The sequence below is a fragment of the Nyctereutes procyonoides genome, unplaced genomic scaffold (genome assembly GCF_905146905.1).
Source record: "Nyctereutes procyonoides isolate TBG_1078 unplaced genomic scaffold, NYPRO_anot_genome, whole genome shotgun sequence".
Taxonomy (NCBI): Eukaryota; Metazoa; Chordata; class Mammalia; order Carnivora; family Canidae; genus Nyctereutes; species Nyctereutes procyonoides.
In genome coordinates, this window is record NW_026575131.1 from 9193358 (window position 1) to 9214521 (window position 21164).

At 38.0% G+C, this 21164-nt stretch overlaps 1 protein-coding gene and 1 pseudogene across 2 annotated transcripts in view; both read left to right on the plus strand.

The window, feature by feature from the left end:
- Window positions 1–21164, plus strand: part of RAD18 (RAD18 E3 ubiquitin protein ligase) — a 101865-nt gene that overhangs the window by 21740 nt on the left and 58961 nt on the right. For both annotated transcript variants that reach the window (XM_055342659.1, XM_055342660.1), the window contains exons 5-7: window positions 13439–13776; window positions 15972–16071; window positions 19546–19730. In XM_055342659.1, coding sequence (XP_055198634.1) covers window positions 13439–13776; window positions 15972–16071; window positions 19546–19730 — 623 coding nt within the window. The remainder of the gene's footprint in view (window positions 1–13438; window positions 13777–15971; window positions 16072–19545; window positions 19731–21164) is intronic.
- On the plus strand, window positions 720–1610 carry LOC129522571 (rab GDP dissociation inhibitor beta-like; annotated as a pseudogene).

Genomic DNA, 21164 nt, shown 5'->3' on the forward strand with positions numbered 1-21164 from the left:
GATCTCACCCCAAAACTTCAGACTCATATATCCAACTGCTTACCTCACATCTCTGCTTGGACCTCTTAAAGGCAACTCTTAATTCTCTATGCTGCCCATCACTGCCCCCCACGCCAAACCTGTTCCCACAGCCTTTCTCATCTCATTAAATGGCAGCTCTGTCCTTTCATTTGCTCAGGCCAAAGACCTTGGAGTCATCCCTGGCCCTTCCCTTTCACACTTAATCTGTCATTCCATCAGTGAATCCTCTTGGTTCTATCATTAATAGATTTCCCTAAACCAATAGCTTTCATCACCCTGCCAATATTATCCTGCCCAAACCTGAGTCAGCCTTGGATTTCTGTGATCACTTTCTAGTGGTCTTTGTATTTCTGCTTTTGCCCTCTAATAGTCCTTCTGAGGCCAGCAACCAGAGGGGATTCTTTAAAAAGGGATCCTTTAAAAGGTCAAATCATACATTGGTCCAGAGGTGGTATCCCATCTCATTTGGTGGTATCCTATCTCATTTGGAGCAAAAGCCTGAGTCTTCTTAGTGGCAGTCCTCTGGTCCCTATAGAACAGGCTCCCTTTCTGACTTCATCTCTCACTTCTCTGCTCATTTATTCTGCTCTAGGCATGCTGTCTTTCTTGTTTCTCAAACATGTCAATTATACTTTGACCCTAGAGACTTTGTACTTACTGTTATTTGTCGGTGAAACAGTGTTTCATCAGATAGTTACATGGATAGAAACCCATATTATGGAAGAGAAGGTATATCTATAACACCTCTGGAAAATTTATATAAAATATTTAAAATACCAGTATCACCACCAGCATCAATGTCCCTGTCGAGGAAGAGACTGGAACATGGACTTAATCCCTAAGTTCCTCATGGCCAATGGGCAGCTGATAAGATTCTGCTTTATATAGAGGTCACTCACTATTTGGATTTCAAAGTGACTGAAGGGAGCTTTGTCTGTAAGGGAAGAAAAATTTACAAGGTTTCTTCCACTGACACAGAAACACTAGCATTTAACTCAATGGGACTATATGGAAAATGTTGCTTCAGAAAATTCCTAGGGTGTGTTGCCAACTTTGATGAAAATGATCCCAGAACTTTAGGATCAAGGGCATAGATCCTAAGAAGAATGCAGTGCAAGAGGTGTACAAGATAATTGACTGAGACAAGATGTCATAGATTTTACTGGCCTTTCCCTGACATTTTACAGAACCTATGACTATTTAGATCAGCCATGTTATGAAACTACTGATAGGATTAAACTTTACAGTGAATCTCTGGCAAGGTATGGCAAAAACCTATACCTTTACCCAGTCTGTGGCCTTGGAGAGCTGCCACAGAGATTTGCAAGGCAAAGTGCTATTTATGGTGGTACCTACATGCTCAATAAACTCATTGAAGAAATCATTGCGCAAAATGTAAAAGTGATTGGTATGAAATCTGAAGGAGAGGTTACTGGCTGTAAGCAGCTCATCTGTGATCACAACTATGTCAAAGATGGGGTAGAAATAGTATTGCCTCAGAAAGTCACATGGCTTAGTCCTTTACTTTCTTCTGCCCCTGTTTTTCACAGGTCATCTTCTCAGTGAGGCTTTCTGTAACCATCCTGTAAAGATTATCAAGCTCATCCCCTCCTCATGCACGGATGGCTTTACTGGCTTCATTTTTTCCCCATAGCACTGTCATATATGTTGTATGCCTCTGGTGTCTCTTCCTTTACTACAGTATAAGCTTCTGGAGCACAAGAGACTATTTTGTTGTTATATTTCCACTGCCGGAAGTACCCTGAAAGTAGTGGGCGCATGAAGTTAATGCTTTTGGTTTTGGCATGGGGCATAATTTTATCATTGCAAAAGTGCAACTGTCTCCTACTTTTTTTTTTTTTTAAGATTTTATTTAACAGGGATCCCTGGGTGGCGCAGCGGTTTGGCGCCTGCCTTTGGCCCGGGGCGCGATCCTGGAGACCCGGGATCGAATCCCACGTCGGGCTCCCGGTGCATGGAGCCTGCTTCTCTCTCTGCCTGTGTCTCCGCCTCTCTCTCTCTCTCTCTCTCTCTCTCTGTGACTATCATAAATAAATAAAAAAAAAAAAGATTTTATTTAACAGAGAGTACGAGAGAGAGCACAAACAGGGGGAGCAGCAGGCAAAGGGAGAGGGAGGAGCAGACTTCCCATTGAGTGGGGGGGACCTGGCCTAGGGCTTGATCTCAGAACCCTGGGATCATGACTTGAGCTGAAGACAGATGCTTTAACCCACTGAGTTACCCAGGTGCCCCTGTCTGCCACTTTTTTTTTTTAAGATTTTTTTTTTTTTTTTTAAGAGACACGGAGAGAGAGGCAGAGACATAGGCAGAGGGAGAAGCAGGCTCCTCACAGGGAGCATGATGTGAGACTTGATCCCAGGACGCTGGCAGATGCTCAACCACTTAGCCACCCAGGTGTCCCTTTTCTTTTAATCAGCACATACAATCATACGTTGTTTTGTTGTACTTTGCTGCATTTCAGAGATACTTCATTTTTTGACAAATTGAAAGTTTTTGGCCAGCCTGCATTGAGCCAAGTCTATCAGTATCATTTTCCCAACAGCATTTGCTCACTTTGTGTCTCCGTGTCACATTTTGGCAATTCTTGAAATATTTCCAACTTCTTCATTATTATTTGTTGTGGTGATCTGTGGTTAATGATATTGAATGTTCCTATTGTAATTGTTCTTGGGGCTCCACAGACTGCAGCCATATATGACTACAAACTTAATGTGTGTGCTGACTGTTCCAATCACTGGCCATTTCTCTGCCCATTTCTTTCCCTCTGATCTCCCTATTCCCCGAGACACAACAGTATTTAAATTAGACCAGTTAATAACCCTGCAATGTTCCAGTGAGAGGAAGAGTCACATATCTCCCTTTAAATAAAAAATAAATGATTCAACGTAGTATAAGGAAGGCATGTTGAAAGTTGAGAGAGGCTGAAAGTTAGGCCTCTTGCCCCAAACAGCCAAGTTTTTGAAGGAAATTAAAAGTACTACTCCAGTGAACATGCGAATTATGAGAAAGCAAACAGACTCCTTGCTGATATAGAGAAAGTTTTAGTGATCTGGATAGAGATCAAACCAGCCACAACATTCCTTTAAGCCAAAGCCTAATGGAGAGCAAGGCCCTAATTCTCTTCAATTCTGTGAGGGCTAAGAGAGGTGAGCAAGCTGCAAAAGAGAGGTCTGAAGCTAGCAGCGGTGGTTCATTAGGCTTAAGGCAAGAAGCTGTTTCTCAAACATGAAAGAGCAAGGTGAATCAACAATGCTGATACAGAAGTTACAACAAGTCAACCAGGAGATCTAGTTGAGATCATTAATGAAGGTGGGTGGTTACACTACACAACAGATTTTGAGTGTAGACGAAACAGCTTTTTATTGGAAGAAGATGCCATCTAGGTCTTTCATAACTAGAGAGAGAGCAATGCCTGGCTTCAAAGGATGGGCTGACTCTCTTGTTAGGGACTAATGTAGCTGGTGACTTGAAGTTGAAGCCAGTGCTCATTTAGCATGCAGATAATTCCAGGACCCTTAGGAATTATGCTAAATCTCCTCTGCCTGTGCTCTATAAATGGCACAACAAAGCCATTTTGTGTGCTGTAAACAGCACATCTGTTTACAACATGGTTTACTGGATATTTAAAGCCCATTGTTGAGACCTGTTGTTCAGGAAAAAAGATTCTTTCAAAATGTTATTGCTCATTGCCAATGCACCTGGTCACCCAAGAGCTTCAGTGGAGATGTATGAGATTAATGTTGTTTTCATGTCTGCTAACTCAACATCCATTCTCTAGCCTATGGATCAAAGGAGTGATTTCAATTTTCAAGTCTTAGTATTTAAGAAATATGTTTTTATAAGCCTGTAGATAGTGATTTCTCTGGTGGATCTGGGTAAAGTCATTTGAAAACCTTCTGGAAAGGATTCACCATTTTAGATGCCATTAGTTTGGGAGACTTTGAGGATGGATAGCTGACTTTGAGGGGAGGGAAGTAAGTAACTGCAGACATGGTGGAAATAGGAGAACTAGATCGGAAGTGGAGCATGAAGATGTATGTGGCTGAGTTGTAGCAATCTCATGATCAAACTTGAATGGATGAGGAGTTGCTTCTAATCCATGAACAAAGAAAGTGACTTTGTGAGATCTCCTGGTGAAGATGCTGTGAAGACTTGAAATGCCAACAAAAGATATAGAATATGACATAAACTTAGTAGATAAAGCAGTGGAAGAGTTTAAGAGGCTGGACTCCAGTTTTGAAAGAGCATTTGTGGGCAAGATGCTATTAGCATCGGATGCCATAGAAATCATTCATGAAAGAAGAATCAGGCTATGTGACAAACTTCACTACTGTCTTCTTTTAAGAAACTGCTGCACCCATCCCAGCCTTCAGCAACTACCACTGTGACCAGTCAGCAGCCAGCACTGAGGCAATACCCTCAACAGCAAAAACATCATCACTCATTGTACGCTCAGATGATGGTTAACATTTTTAAATAATAAAATATTTTATAATTATGCAGGTTTTTTTAGACATAATGCTATTGCACATTTGTTAGACTTCAATAGACTGTAAACAGAACTTTTATATGCACTGGGAACTAAAAAAATTAATTTGACTTGCTTTATTGTGATATTTGCTTTATTTCATTGGTCGGCAACTGAACCTGTGATGTTTTTCAGATGTGCCTGTATTGAGGTGAGAGAGTAAATTAATAGAATTAAATTCATCTGAATTATGAATAAAAGGAGAAAGAGTTATCTCCAGGGTAGACACTTACTTGAAAAGATATTCTTTTGTGGTAGCATGGAAGTGGTTTATCAGTGACAGTTTCATCCATTAGTTGAATAGCATTTATTTTAGTTCGTCATAATGAAGTGAAAGCTTTTCTTAGAACCTTCTTTGTACCAAATTAAGATCCTGACAGGAAAAGAGAATGATTGTGGTTCTATATATCTGCATTATTTCTGTTTCCTCTCAGACGTGAAGATCCTCAGGTTTTTCTTTTAACCTTCTTCCCACTGTAGCTTTTATTTATTTTCAAACTTTTTATTGTGGAAAAGTCACACATATGCAAAAATAGAGAAAATAGCATGATGAATGCTCACACACACATCACCTAACTTAAACATTTATCAATTCATGGACAGTCTTGATTCTTGTACATATGTCCTTACCCTCCCTCAAGCCTAATTATTCATTTAAAATATTTAATGTTGATATTTAAAATATTAGGTATGCTTGTTAGTCTCAGAACATATCTAAAAGAATCAAAGCATTCAGAATATAACTGGCAATTAAATGTGATAATGAAGCATGATATGTTGAAAATAAATAGATAAGTAAGTAAATGGAATTTTTGTGGATTTCATAATACTGTGAGGCAGAATAAAGTAGTTACTTCTTTTTTCTTTTTATACCATTCTCCTCAGTGAGGTAACTAACCCCTAGGTAGTGAGAGTTAATAGAGTATTAAAAGAGCAGACTTTAGGCCAATAGAGAAAGGGAAATTCAATCAAATAATACCTCTTATTGTGGTAAATATTTGATTTTCTTCTAGGAGTCTTTTGATTTCATGTGATAATATATGGATAATTTTTCCCCATTTTCTCATTGATAGACATTCAGATTGTTTCTCATTTTTGTCTATTCTTTTTTTTTAATTTTTTTGATTTTTGTCTATTCTAAAGACTGCTGCTTTGAATATTATTGTATATGTCTTTTGGCATATATTTCTTTTGGCATATTTCTACAAGTGTAATTGCTAGAGTAGAAGAAAGTAGGTATTCATTTATTTGTTGGTATCTTTAAAGCTAGTTTTTATTATTATTTTTGAAAATTTTATTTATTCCTGAGAGACACAGAGAGGCAAGCTCTATGCAGGGAACGTGATGGTGGGACTCCATCCCAGGACCCCGGTATCACACCCTGGGCCGAAGGCAGGCGCTTAACTGCTAAGCCATCCAGGTGTCCCTAGTTTTTAAGTTATTAAAATCAGTACACTTCTACCAGTAAAGTACGAGAGTCCCATTTTCTCCATATTCTCATCCAGTCATAATAAATTTAGCCTTCCTGGTTAGTATGTCAGTGAGATTTTTGAAATTATTTTTTTTTTTACTATTTCTTGCTTTTAACTGTGGTGAAATTTATATGTAGTGAGATTCATACAGTAAATTTGAATTTGGTCAATAGATTTTGGGTAATGCATACATCTTTGTAATTACCACTAGTCAGGATACAGAACATGTCCATCCCCATCACTGCCTTGTTCTTACTTCTAGTCAGTCCCTCCCCCACTTCCATAGACAGTCACCTTCAGGTTTCTTTAATCACAAATTGTCTTTATGGTGCATTTAAATGGAGTCATACCTTATACATTTATTCTTTTGCTTCACATACTCTTTCTGTTTTTGTCTGTTGTTGCTTATATCAGTATGCATTCTTTTTTGCTGAATAGTGTCTGTTGTATGAACATACAGAATTTGCTTATCTATTCATCTGTTGATGAATTTGGATTATTTCCAGTTTGTGGCTAGTGTTATAAGAGCTGCCATGAACATTTGTGTGCAGTCTTTACGCAGGCATCTGTTTTCTTTTGGGTACGTGTCTGTGAGTGGAATTGCTGGCTTATATGCTAGATGCATATTGAACTTCATAAAGAAATTGGCAGTTTTTCCAGTTGGGTTGGACCATCCCCACTGGTAGTGTATGAGAATTTCAGTTCTACATCCTGGTTAGTTTTTGGTAACCTTAATCCTTTTAGTTGTAAGCATTTTATTGGGTGTGAAAAGGTAACTCTTTGTGATTCTGATTTGCACTTTCTGATGATTAGTGTACTTCTTCATGTGCTTATTGACTCTTCTTTTATCTTTGGTGAAGTATCTGTTCCATTTCCACCCAATTTTTAGAAATGGTATTTTTTTTTCTTAGTGATTTATAGTTCTTTATGTATTTTGATCAAATATACATATTTTTTTTCTTTCCTGTCTCTAGCTTGCTGTTTCATTTTCTAAAGGGTATCTTTTGTTGAATAGACATTTTAGTTTTGACAAAGTCCATTTTATCTCTGTCTCTTTTTTGATTACTACTTTTTAAAAAAATCTTGTCTAAGAAATCTTTGCCTACCTCAGATTGTAAAGATTTTTCCTGTGTTTTTTCCTAAAATTGTTACCGTTTTAGCTTTTACACTTACCCTTGTGAACCTATTCAAGTTAACTTTTATGTATGATATGGGGTAAGAGGATTCATTTTTTTTCTCGACACTCGGTTACTTCACCATTTATTAAAAAGACTGTAAATTGCAGTGGCTCCTTTTGTTGTAAATCAAGTGACTACATGTGTTGAGCTAATTCTGGACACATTCTCTTCAAGTCTCTTTCAGCTAATACTACAGTATCTTTAATACAGTACCTATGCTGTTAAGTCCTTAACATCTATAGTGCAAGTACTCTGCTTTGATTTCCCTTAAGACTACTCTCATTCTGGGGCCTTTGATATCCATATAAATGTTAGAATGAATGTACCATTTCCATACCCCCAAAAGTTGTCTTTGTTTGGTATTGTATTGAATCTATAAATAAATGTGGAGAAAATGGGCATCTTAACATTGTTGAGTTTTCTAGTCCATGTACCTAGGGTATTTATTAGGCCTTTAAAAATTTTCCCTTGGAGATCCCTGGGTGGCACAGCAGTTTAGTGCCTGCCTTTGGCCCAGGGCGCGATCCTGGAGACCCGGGATCGAATCCCACGTCGGGCTCCCGGTGCATGGAGCCTGCTTCTCCCTCTGCCTATGTCTCTGCCTCTCTCTCTCTCTCTGACTATCATAAATAAATAAAAATTTAAAAAAAATTTCCCTTGGCAAATTTGGTAGTTTTTAAGATGTGAATTTTACACATTTTTGTTAAATTTATTCTTAGATACTTAATTTTTTTATGATATTTCAAGTGATACTTATTTTAAAATTTCATTTTCTGTTTGCTAATATATAGGCATTACATTAATTTTTCTTAATTGATATTACATCCATGGATCTTGAAAAAATTCACTTATTCTAGTTGCTTATAGAGTCTTTGATTTGTTTATGAATATAATAATGTCACCTGCAAATAAAAAGTTTTCTTTCTTTCCTATTGTGTGTGTGTGTATATTATATGTGTGTGTGTATATATATATATTTTTTTTTTTTCTTATCACAGAAGCTAGAGCCTCCAGTACAATTTTTTTTTTAAGATTTTTTTATTTATTCAGGAGAGACACAGAGAGTCAGAGACATAGGGAGAGGGAGAAGCAGACTCCCTGCAGGGAGCCTGATGTGGGACTCCATCCCAGGACCCTGGGATAATGACCTGAGCCAAAGGCAGAGTAGAGTCTCCACCACTGAGCCACCCAGGTGCCCCACCTTCAGTACAGTTTGAAGAGAAATGGTGGTGGTGGATATCCTTGTTTTGTTTTCAGTTTTATGGAGAGATTTTCAAAGTTTTACTAGTGACTATAATATTAGCATAGTTCTTTTGAAGGCATCTTTTATCAGATTAGGAAAATTTCTTTCTGGGGAGGTCTGAGTGGATCAGTCAGTTAAGCATTTGACTCTTTTTTCTTTAATATTTTATTTATTTATTCCTGAGAGACACAGGCTGAGAGAGGCAGAGACATAGGCAGAGGGAGAAGCAGACTCCTCCCAGGGAGCCCAATACAGGACTGGATCCTGGATTCTGGGATTACGACCTGAGCCGAAGGCAGGTGCCTAACCGCTGAGCCACCCAGGCGTCCCAAGCATCTGATTCTTTTTTTTTTTTTTAATTTTTTTTTTTTTTTATGACAGTCACAGAGAGAGAGAGAGAGGCAGAGACATAGGCAGAGGGAGAAGCAGGCTCCATGCACCGGGAGCCTGACGTGGGATTCGATCCCGGGTTTCCAGGATCGCGCCCTGGGCCAAAGACCGGCGCTAAACCACTGCGCCACCCAGGGATCCCCCAAGCATCTGATTCTTTTTTTTTTTTTAATTTTTTTTTAAATTTATTTATTTATGATAGTCACAGAGAGAGAGAGAGAGAGAGGCAGAGACACAGGCAGAGGGAGAAGCAGGCTCCATGCACCGGGAGCCCGATATGGGATTCGATCCCGGGTCTCCAGGATCGCGCCCTGAGCCAAAGGCAGGCGCCAAACCGCTGCGCCACCCAGGGATCCCTAAGCATCTGATTCTTGATCTCAGTTCAGGTCCTGACCTCAGGTCTTGACCTCCGGGCCCAGCATGGAGCACACTTAAAAAAAATTTCCCTCTATTCCTTGTTTTCTAAAGTGTTTTTATTATGAATGGGTATTGAATTTTATCAAATACCTTTTGGGCATTTATTATAATGATTGTATAGTTTTTTTCCTTTATTTTGCTGATGTGGTGAATTACATTGATTTTTTTTCAAATAGCAAACCAACTTTGTGTTCCTGGAATAAATCCCACTTGGTTATGATGCATTATATTTTTTAAAATTTATCTCTAGATTTTATTTGTTAATATTTCATTTTTTAATTTTTGTGTCTATATGAGATATTATTGGACCATAATTTTATTTTCCTACAATGTGCCTGTCAGATTTTGTTATCAAGGTTATGCTGGCTTTTTAAATTTCATTCCTTGTAAATTTGTTGAGTTTTACTTTATAGCCCAGAACATAGTCAATGCCGATAAATGTGCTAGGTATACTTGAAAACAATGTGTGCTCTGCGTTTGTCAAAGGTATTTTTGGTTAATTGCATTAATTGGATTGGTTCAGATCTTTTGTATTCTTACTGATTTTTATATGTTTTGTTAGTTAGGAAGGTACGATTAGATTTATACATGCTATTATTTAAACCAACCATTATTGTGAATGGGCTGTTTCTCCTTTTATTTCTGTCAGTTTTTGCTTTATATATTTTGAAGCTATACTATTAAGTGAATATAATTTATGATTTTTATGGCTTTGAATTACGTTGACCATTTTGTCAAAATGAGATGTCCCTCTTTATCTTTTATAATAATTTTTGCCTTAATGTTGTCTGTTATTAATGTTGCCACATCAGCTTTCTTTTCATTAGTGTTTTCATGGTGCATCTTTTCCTATCCTTTTATTTTTAACCTTCCTGGATCTTTATATTTAAAGTGTTTTCTTTCAAACAGTATATAGTTGTATCTTATTTTTAACCTTCCTCGATCTTTATATTTAAACTGTTTTCTTTCAAATCTTTTTTTTTCCTTTTTTTTCTTTTTATTTACGATAGTCATAGAGAGAGAGAGAGAGGCAGAGACACAGGCAGAGGGAGAAGCAGGCTCCATGCACCGGGAGCCTGACGTGGGATTCGATCCTGGGTCTCCAGGATCGAGCCCCGGGCCAAAGGCAGGCGCCAAACCACTGCGCCACCCAGGGATCCCTATATTTAAACTGTTTTCTTTCAAACAGTATATAGTTGTATCTTATTTTTAACCTTCGTGGATTATTATATTTAAAGTGTTTTCTTTCAAACAGTATATAGTTGTATCTTTTGTAACTTATTTTTAAAAGCAGTCTAACTATCTTTGTCTTTTGGAGTATGTATCCATTACATTTAAAGGTGATCAGTTTACCATGTTGCTTTTGTTTTCTTTCTCCATTTGTTCCTTTAAAAAAAAATTGTTTCTTTATTCCTCCTCATTGTTTTTGATATTAAGAGTATTTTTATTATTTCCTTTGTTAGTTTTTACATTATACCTCTTACTGAAAAATTGACAAAATGCATCCTAATAATAGTGTACCATAAATTAGTTATCATGTCCTGTACAATGCAAGAACTTTATAATGTTTTTACATTATTTAAACCCACCCCCCCTTTTTTTGCCATGTTTTGTATATATTTTACTTCATGTATGGTATAAAACCCACAGGCCATTGTTAATGTTGTTGAAAAGAGTAGTTTTGTTTTTACCCACATATTTACCTTTTCTGGAGCTGTTGATTCTTGCTGACTTTTTTTGTGCTTCCCTCTAGAATCATTTACCTTAAGCTGAACAACATTTCTTGTAGTATTTCTTGTCTGCCAGTGAGGAATTCTCTTAACGTTTCTTAGTTTGAGAATGTATTTTGCTTTCACTTTTTTTTTAAAGCATTTTATTTATTTATTCATGAGGGATACAGAGAGAGAGGCAGAGACATAGCAAGAGGAAGAAGCAGGCTCCCTGCAGGGATCCCGATGTAGCACTGGATCCCAGGTCCCAGGACCCTCTGAGCCAAAGGCAGACGTTTAACCACTGAGTCACCCAGACACCCCTTGCTTTTACTTTTGAACACTATTTTCAGTGGAAATAGAACTCTTGCTAGCTTTGCTTTCTTTCTGTACTTTAAAGATACCATGATATCATTCTTTTATCTTTTTTGTTGTTGTTGTTGTCGTTGTTGTTGAGAAGTCAGTAATGTTTTTCTTGTTTCTTAGAGCAATGGTTCTCAACTGAAAGTGATTTTACCTTCCCTTTACTCCTTCCCCAGAGGACATTTGGTAATGTCTGGATATGTTTTGGTTGTCTCAACCCAGGGTGGTGTATTCCTACAATGCACAGAACAATTTTTCATAGCAAAAAATTACCTGATTCAAAGTGTTAGTAGTGCCAAGGTTGAGAAACTGTGCCTTAGAGGTAACATGTCTTTTTTTTTTTTTTTCTGGTTGTGTACAAGATTTTTCTCTCTTTATTTTTTAGTGTTTGATTAGTAATACATACCTAGGTTTTATTTTCTTTGTTTTATCCTTTTTGGGATAGATTTTAATTCCCTCTAATAACACATTTTTTTATTTATTAATTTTTTAAATCTTCTTTAATATTCATCATAGCTATCTTGAAGTCCTTCTAATACTTCTCTTTGGATCACCTCTGAATCTCCTTCCATTGACTATTTTATTTTTTGATTAGTGGCTAATTTCTTGCTTCTTTGCATGTCTCATCATTTTTAAATGTGTGTGTGTTTTTTTTTATGATTTTACTTATTTACTCCTGAGAGAGAGAGAAAGAGGCATAGACACAGGCAGAGGGGGAAGCAGACCCCCATGCAGGGAGCCTGACATGGGACTTGATCCCAGGTCTCCAGGATCACACCCTGGGCTGAAGGCAGCGCTAAACCACTAAGCCACCTCTGCTGCCCTTTAAATGTGTTTTGATGAAATTTTGTAGAGGCTGTGAATTAGCTTACTTTGAAAGATATTGGATTCTGTTCTGACAGGTGGCTAAATTACCAATTTTTTGCCTTTTTTTTTTTTCAAGTAGGCTCCATGCCCAGTGTGGAGCCCAACTCACAACCCTGAGATCAAGACCTGAGCTAAAATCAAGAGTCAGGTATTTGACTGACTGAGCCACCACGCACCCCACTAGCTCTTCACTCTTCACTCTTATTCTGTTAGGGCTTTGTTTAGTTTTTTGTTGGGCTTAGTTTTTTTACATTTTGCATTTCCAGAGCATGGTCCTTTTTCCTAAGGTGTAGCCTTACAGTGGGGTTTCAACTGAATGTTTAGGGTCTTTACCAAGATCTCCAATTTGGTGGGGCTCAAACTCCCACTTTTCAGCACTGACCTTGGGAATCTCAGCTTCCCAGCATGTGCCTCTTATGAGGTTCTCTTGTGCTTTCATCTTAGGCTTTTGCAGCCCTAGAGATGATCAGGAATGGGTGAGAATTTCTATGCAGATTTTTGGGGATCTTTTACTGTGGGTACCACCTGTCCAGCACTCTGTCCCTTCAATCCTAGCCATCTTTGCCCAGAACTCTGATCTCTGTTCCCTCTGGTCTCTATTTGGACTTATTTTCGATACTTTGAGAAGACACTTCCAGGGAAAATTCTTAGGGGAACGTTGGTCACCTCATGTTTCTCTTCTCTTTCACTGACCACAGCCTTGTATTGATCATAGTCCATGCTATAAACATTTGTTTTGTATATTTTGTTCAGATTTTAAAGTTACATATGGTTGTAGAGCAAATCTCATATCAGGTATTCTCCATGGACAGATTCTGAAGTATCTCCATTTTCCTTTATAAAAGATTAACTACTGGGACACCTGGGTGGCTCAGTGGTTGAGCGTCTGCCGTGGGCTCAGGGCCTGGGGATCGAGTCCCACATCCGACTCCCTGCGAGGAATCTGCTTCTCCCTCTGCCTATGTCTCTGCCTTCTCTCTGTGTCTCTTATGAATAATTAAATAAATAATCTTTTAAAAAATAAAATAAAATAAAAGATTAACTGCTTTTTAAGTTAGATTTATTGTTTTGAAGAAATACTGATTTGGTTGTCATTATTGAGTTAAGTTCATTATGGAGTTCTGTATTTCACAGAAACAAGTGTTAAAGGGGAAAACAGCTTATGTCAGTTAACTTATTGTATATAATTTGACATCTTAGTTATCCGTTGTGTTTTTTTGTGCTTCAAGGAATCATCTGTTGCAGTTTGCCTTAGAGTCACCACCCATATCTCCTGCTCCCTCCTCTTCAAAGAACCTTGCTGGCAAAGTAAACACTCCTGTAGCCTTCAGACATTCTTTAAAGCAAGGAAGCAGGTTAATGGAGAATTTCTTGATCAGAGAAATGAGTGGTTCCACGTCAGAGTTGTTGATAAAAGAGAATGAAAAAAAATTGATCCTTCAGAAAGAAGTGAGCACTTCTTCAAAGACCAAAGAGACCCCTTCTATAGAAAAGACAGCTCCACGTTCCTTAGATGCTCATGTTCCTGAGACACCTTCTACGTCAACTTTGAAACAGGTTACCAGAGGTAGGAAATTATTTTCATATATGTATTTTCTTACTTAATGGAAATGTTTTCATCCCATATGACCTGAGAATAAATAAGAAGCTTGAGGGGGAAGGCATGGAAAAAGACAATCCAAATTTCACATCATAACAGTCTCAGAAATTGATGTAGGCAGTGCTGCAAGATATTTTTGTATTCTTTCTTTCTCATAGAATAGGAATTTAGGCTGATTGCTGGAAAAATGAGGCAGTTTTAATTAGCTCATATTTTATGGCAGTAGCTTTCTATTTTTCAGCTTTTAATTTCCCCCCACATCTTTCATATCATTTCCAGTTTAATCTTAACAAGGTCCTTTTATCTTCTACCCTTCTTTGAACACTTCTAAGCTGTTCTGACTGGCATTTATTGCTAGAGACAATTTGACCCATACGCTAGCACTCTGACCTTATTTCTTACCTCTCCCTCTCAAAAATCCTTTGCACTAACCAAACTGGTCTTCCCATTATTCCTTGAATATACCCAGAGATTGGAAAAATTACAAGCTGCAGGCCAAATTTGGCTTGACACCTAATCTTATAAGTAAAGATTCACTGGAAAATAGCCACATCCATTTGTTTACATAGTGTTAATGAATGCTTTCATCCTCCATGGTGGTTACTAGTTGCAACAGAGACTATCTGGCTTGCAGAGCCTAAAATCTCTACTACCCGGCCCTTTACTAGAAAGGTTTGCTGGGGTACCTGGTGGTTCAGTGGGTTAAGCTTCCAGCTCTTGATTTCGGCTCAAATCATGATATCGGAGTTGTGAGATTGAGCCCTGGTTTAGGGCTCTGTGCTCAGCAGGGAGCCTCTCTCACGTGCATTCCCTCTACCCTCCACCCCCACTCATGCTTCCTTGTACTCTCTCTCTCTCTTAAAAAGGTGTGCTGACCTCTGTTTTATCATTCTTTTACCTTTCTAGACTCTACCCAGATCCTAACCATTCTTTGGTTATGTTAGACAATATTGATATTTCACATCATTTAAGTGTTATACCACTTGTTTTCTGCACTATTTTGTGTATAGTTTGCTTTTTTGATGAATAGGTCAGCTTGTTTAACCAATTGTTTCCATGTCTTCTCTTGCCTCAGAGTACCTTTTAAGCAGAAACTATGTCTTAGACATCTTTGATACATCCACATCGTATAGGGCACACATAGTACAGGGCAATTAGTGGTTACTTATTTTAGTTTTTTAAAAAGATTTTATTTATCTGAGAGGAGAGAGACTGCATGTGAGAGAGTGCAAATGGTGGGGAGGGGAAAAAGAAACAAATGGTGGGGAGGGGCAGAGGGAGACAGAGAAGCAGACTCCCCTCCCCTCTGAGCAGGGAGCCTGACTATGATGTGGGGCTCGATCCCAGGACCCTGAGATCATGACCTGGGCTAAAAGCAGATCCTCAACTGACTGAGCCACCCAGGTGCCCCCCCCCATTAGTAATTATTAAACTTAGGTTGAAGACCTTTTTTTTTTTTCAAATGTAATCTTAGCATGAACCATAACACATAAAATAGATAAAATTGGCCTTATTCCATTGAAGTAGAGATGGAAGACCTGACTTCCAACCTCATCGCTGCCTTTATCATCACGGTAGCTTCTGGGCCGCAAGATTCTTCCACAACTCTCTGCAACTTCCTCATACAGTTTGAGAATGATTGTGTTTCCTAATGGCAACACTTGTAATTACAAATTAGAGCTAAATTATCAAATTTGTAACCATTGCTGATTTGAACAGTAGTGGGCCCAAACCAACAGATGCTTCAGTTTAGTTTTACATACCTTCCTGTCTCCAGCCAGGTGTATCTTCTTCAAGATGTTATGATTGCTGCAGTGCTAAATATGAATGACTCTAAGACGGGAAAACTTAAGCTCAGTGCTATAGGTTGGTTACACCTTGGTAGCAAAGACTTAACCAAAGCATTTTCTAATAAACGAATCTCCTAACTTCTTTGCAATTTCTTCTGGTAGGCACAGGATTCTAATTATGTGACTTTCCACAGTTTAGCCATTACTCAGGAAACAGTCTGTCCCAATCCTGTTGCCCCGAGGCTTTTCTAAGTGCATGTATAGGTTGGGATTCTATTTTTTATATTAATTGCTGAAAGATGACAGGTTATACATTGTTTTTGCCCTTTCTGTAAATAACAAAGTCTCCTTTTCTCTTTTTAAAAAATACAGTGGATTGTCCTGTTTGTGGGGTTAATATTCCAGAAAATCACATTAATAAGCACTTAGATAGCTGTTTAATGCGTGACGAGAAGAAGGAAAGCCTCAGAAGGTAAGAAAGTTAAGAATAACCATTGAGCTATTTTAGCAAGGTACTTCTTGTGCTTTACAAACTATTTACCACCTCTTCTGTTCTGTGTCCTTCATCCTGAGGGTTATTTCCCATAAGCCATGATAATCTGGTGACCTGCATTTCTCTTTAGAAATGTTTCGTCCTGGGAGGCTTGGCTGGCTCAATCAGTAGAGCATATGGCTCTCAATCTCAGGGTCCTGAGTTCAGACCCCACATTGGGCACAGACCCTACTTGAAAAAAAAAAAAGAGAAAAAAAGGAAATGTTTCTTCCTGAGGAATGAGTTTCAAATATAGAAGCTGAGCATTTTCCCCTTGAATAGTAAGAAATCAGCACTGATACTCTTGCTTGGACTGCTCTTTTTCTAGATGGCTCTGTCATATTTCTTCTAATATATTTAGTTCTGTCAGTATATCCAAAGACATACTCATCCATACATAATTAAGTTCAAGTTCCAATAGGTTCCTGCTCCTTAGAATACTGTAGTCCTGCCATTTTTTTCTATCTTGCAATTTAGAAGCACTCTCTCTCTCTTAGAGAAAGATTCACTATGCTGGTTAGTGTATTAAAGGCTCTGAGAAGTCCAACACCGAAGGTAATTGTTGGATTTTGTTTCATACAGTAATTACATTTATTTAACCCTAAAATCTTTTTTTTTTAAAGATTTTATTTATTTATTAGAGAGCGCACCAATGAGAGTGTGTGCATATGTAAGCGCATGAGTTGGGGGAGAGGTAGAAGCAGACTCCCCACTGAGTAGGGAGCCCACCAGAGGCTCGATCCCAGGACCCTGAGATCGTGACCTGAGCAGAAGGCAGATGCTTAACCAACTGAGCCACCCAGGCACCCCTGACCCCAAGTCTTTTTTTCCTCATAATTCACATCTTGCAAAACTAATTTTTGGAGGATTTTGGGGTCTGGTCACATAAAAGAGACTGTGACATTTAGAACATTTTATTCACAGTACCCTGACAGGCCAGTTCCTCAATGTGGGTGACAACCTTTTACCCATTCTGTGTTGAATCATATCAGAGTTGATTCAAAGAATACTCCTCCCTTTGATGTCTTCAGATTCTGAGGACTCTTTTTTTTTTTTTTTTTTAAGATTTTATCTATTTATTCATAGAGACACCCGGTGTAGGGATGGGGAAGAGAGAGAAAGAGAGAGAGAGGCAGAGGGAGAAGCAGGCCCCATGCAGGGAGCCTGATGTGGGACTCGATCTTGGGTCTCCAGGATCACATCCCAGGCTGCAGGCAACGCTAAACCGCTGCGCCACCAGGGCTGCCCGATTCTGAGGACTCTTAAATGCATTACTCACTTTCACTAAATCATGGAAGAAGGATCAGTGTTATTTTCATGTTTGGGGAATCATCTATCAAGCTTCATGTTTTAAAATTCTGGACAGAAATTGTTCATTTCTGCTAGTGCTTTTCATCATAAATGTCAGTGAACAGTTTCTCATTTGAATTTCAGTCATAAGTTTAATTGTCTATCTTTGATAGAAATAAATGTTTTAGATACAGACTTAATGAACTGTCCTTCACAGTGTGCTTGTATAAACTCCTATAAAACGTTTCAGCTCTCGCTACCCACTGTGACTTTATTTAGCTGTAATTTTACCTGTCTTGTGGAGCCCACCAGGCAATTTTCAGAAATGTAATCTTTTGAGGGTTTGCAGATCTTTCTATAGTTAAATAGTTATCTCTGGCTTTTGGGTGTTATTGATAGAGCATAAAAGAAATAATTTAGCCAAGGAATGTTACTGTTGGTTAGTAGAAAAATGTTTGGTTGTTTTCAGTCTATGTATATTCAACTGTATTATCTCTCAGTATAACCTTTGTGCAATTTATGTCAGATTTACCCTATGGAGGCATGTTAACATAGATTTTAGGTCTCTAATTTAGAACTTAATCTTTGGTAGGTGATGTGGAGACATGACAGAGAATCTGCAATTTAATAAACTCTCCTGGTGGTTCCAAGGTCCACTATTGTTTGTGTAGCATGGCCTTGAAGGCGAACTAGTTATATGCAAGTCCTCTGTAAAATCTTGGACTTTTTTTTTTTTTTTTGGATAAACCATTTACTTTCAAGTATTTATTATTTTACTGGAAACTTTGGTATTTTAATTTTGAAATTATTGGAATTGTAATAGCTACTTTGAATGCATATTTATTAAGCACTTAATTGCCATGGTGTTGTGCCAAGTAATGTACTCAGCCAGTTTATAAGATTAAATAGATTAAAGCTCACTAAGGAGTCCCTGTTTATAAAATTATCTCGAGTCATTGATACCCTTAGGTAGTTTGACTTCTATTCCATTTTGTAATGTTTATTAACTGTTTTTTTGAGGGAGCAGAAGAAAATCATTTAATAGGGCTTTGCTATATTAAATTATAGTTTGTGCTTGTCAGCATATTAATTATATAAGTAGAATGAAGAGCCAGGTGGTGGTTTTGCTATTACACTTATAATCCTTATATATTTAATATAATTAATTGAAGTTGAAGAGAACAAAACCCACTTATATTTTTTGCTATTATTCACAATCATGTTCTTTGAAGATGATGCCATAAGAATATTATCTGCCTGTCAACTTTCAGAACTCTTTTTTCATTGGCAGTAATAAATTTGGTAAAGCTAACCATCCCAACATATCTTTTATTTAATCTAGAGCTTTTACACAATGATTGCCTCCACTTTGAGGGGACAGTTTTTGCCTATGGACCAGCACTTTTTCTAAAGTAGCTATATTCTTAAATCCGTAGTCTTAATTTCAGTAGTGTTTGTACTCTGATTTTCCGAGGTAACTGTTTTTTGCAGAGATTTTACATGGAAACCCATGGATGTGTTTTAGGACAAACATGCTTTAAAACACTGGAGAATTGAGGATGTCTATGTAAGTGTGTTTCTAAAGTGAGGTTTTCATAGCATTTAGTGCACAAGCCTTCCTTTTTTTTTTTTTTTTTTTTTTAAGATTTTATTTATTCTTGGAAGACACAGAGAGGCAGCAACATAGGCAGAGGGAGAAGAAGGCTTCCTGCAGGGAGCCCGATGTGGGACTCGATCCCAGGATCCCAGGATCATGACCTGAGCTAAAGGCAGATGCTCAACCACTGAGCCACCCAGGCATTCCAGTGCACAAGCCTTCCATGGGCATCTTGGGCCTGCACCTTTAGGCCTGAACTCTTTTTGAGACCTGTGTTTCTCTAAGGTTGGCTGCCACCTACACCCCGGTATCTGAATGTGCTGTGGGTACCTTAGAATGATATGTCAAGCACCATCAACTTTATTTGCAAATTTAATTTTTCTTCTCTTTCCCATTTTTATCTTAATGGTTCCACTATCTTCCCAGTCATACTGGTACTCCATCAGAAGGCAAGTTAACTGTTTTATGTCAGGAGCATTTGCTAATTCACAGTAACCCTAAGTGATCTCTTTCTTTCCCTTTTTTAGTTCTGTTCACAAAAGGAAGCCTCTGCCCAAAACCGTATATAACTTGCTCTCGGATCGTGATTTAAAGAAAAAGCTAAAAGAGCATGGATTATCTATTCAAGGAAATAAACAACAGCTCATTAAAAGGCATCAAGAATTTGTACACATGTACAATGCCCAGTGTGATGCTTTGCATCCTAAGTCAGGTAAGCTAATAAAGCAATGATTTCTTCTTGTTTTCTGGTTAAAGCAGTTTTGTATAGCTCAGGGATTATAAATCATAGAAAAAAATTTAATGAATACAATTTTGATAATAGATGAGACATGTAAATATTTTCCTTCAAAGGTACCTAGAATATACTCTGATAAGCCTTTCTCCCAGCCGGTCTGTCAGCCACTATTCCTTTCTCAGAGGCAACCACTGCTGCTGGTTTCTTTTGAATATCTTTCCAGAGATAGTGTGGAATGAAGAGTTGATCTAGAGAGCATGGGTTATAATCCCAGTTCTGCAGCTTTATGACCAGGGATTTCAGGCAAGTTACTTCTCTCAGTTTTCTCATCCATAAAATAAGTGTTATAATACTATGGATTGCTACTAAAATACTTAGTAGTATTTTAGTTTATTATTAACTAATAATATAGTTAAAATACTATAGTATTTTTGAAACGAATAAATGAAAAGTGCATAGCACCATACTTTAGCAAATAGTTAGCATTTAGTAAGTTATTATGATTGTTAATTATACACAAATATATGTCTGGGATTGTTTGGTAAAAATTTAGTTTATAGGGGATCCCTGAGTGGCTCAGTGGTTTGGCACCTGCCTTCAGCCCAGGGCGTGATCCTGGAGTCCCGTGATCAGATCCCACATCGGGCTCCCTGCATGGAACCTGCTTCTCCCTCTGCCTGTGTCTCTGCTTCTCTCTGTGTCTCTCATAAATAAATCTTAAAAAAAAAAAAATTAGTATTATATACACACTATTTATTTAATGGTTTGTCCTTTTTATTTAACCACACGTATTTTGGAGTTCTTTGAATTATTAGCATATATAGAATTGCCTGATTTTTTAAAAAAACGAAACATAATATACAAACAGAAAAGTATACAATTTGTATTGTTTGGTGAATTATCACAGGAAATTTCACAAACAGAAAATACCTTTGTGACTATCTTTTAGATCAGAACCAGCATCCCAAAAGCCCCTGTGCTCCCTAACTCCAGTCACTCCCACCTTCATTCTCACAGATGACCACCATCTTGACTTCTGACACCAAGGATTATTCATTTTGTCTGTTTTTGCGATGATAAATTCCCTGCAGAGTAAGTGAGCTGAAATGACGTGGGCATTGTGATGTAGTGTTAGGCTGCTTGCTCTTGATCTTCTTTTTTTATAATTTTTTTAATTTTTATTTATTTATGATAGGCACACAGTGAGAGAGAGAGGCAGAGACATAGGCAGAGGGTGAAGCAGGCTCCATGCACCGGGAGCCCGACGTGGGACTCGCCAAACCGCTGCGCCACCCAGGGATCCCTCTTGATCTTCTTTTGACAATTTGTCAGAGGAAGATCATCTGCTTCCCAACTGTGGTTATTTGGGAATTACCAAGGCTGTGGAGGCAGGGTCACAGCTAAGGGGGG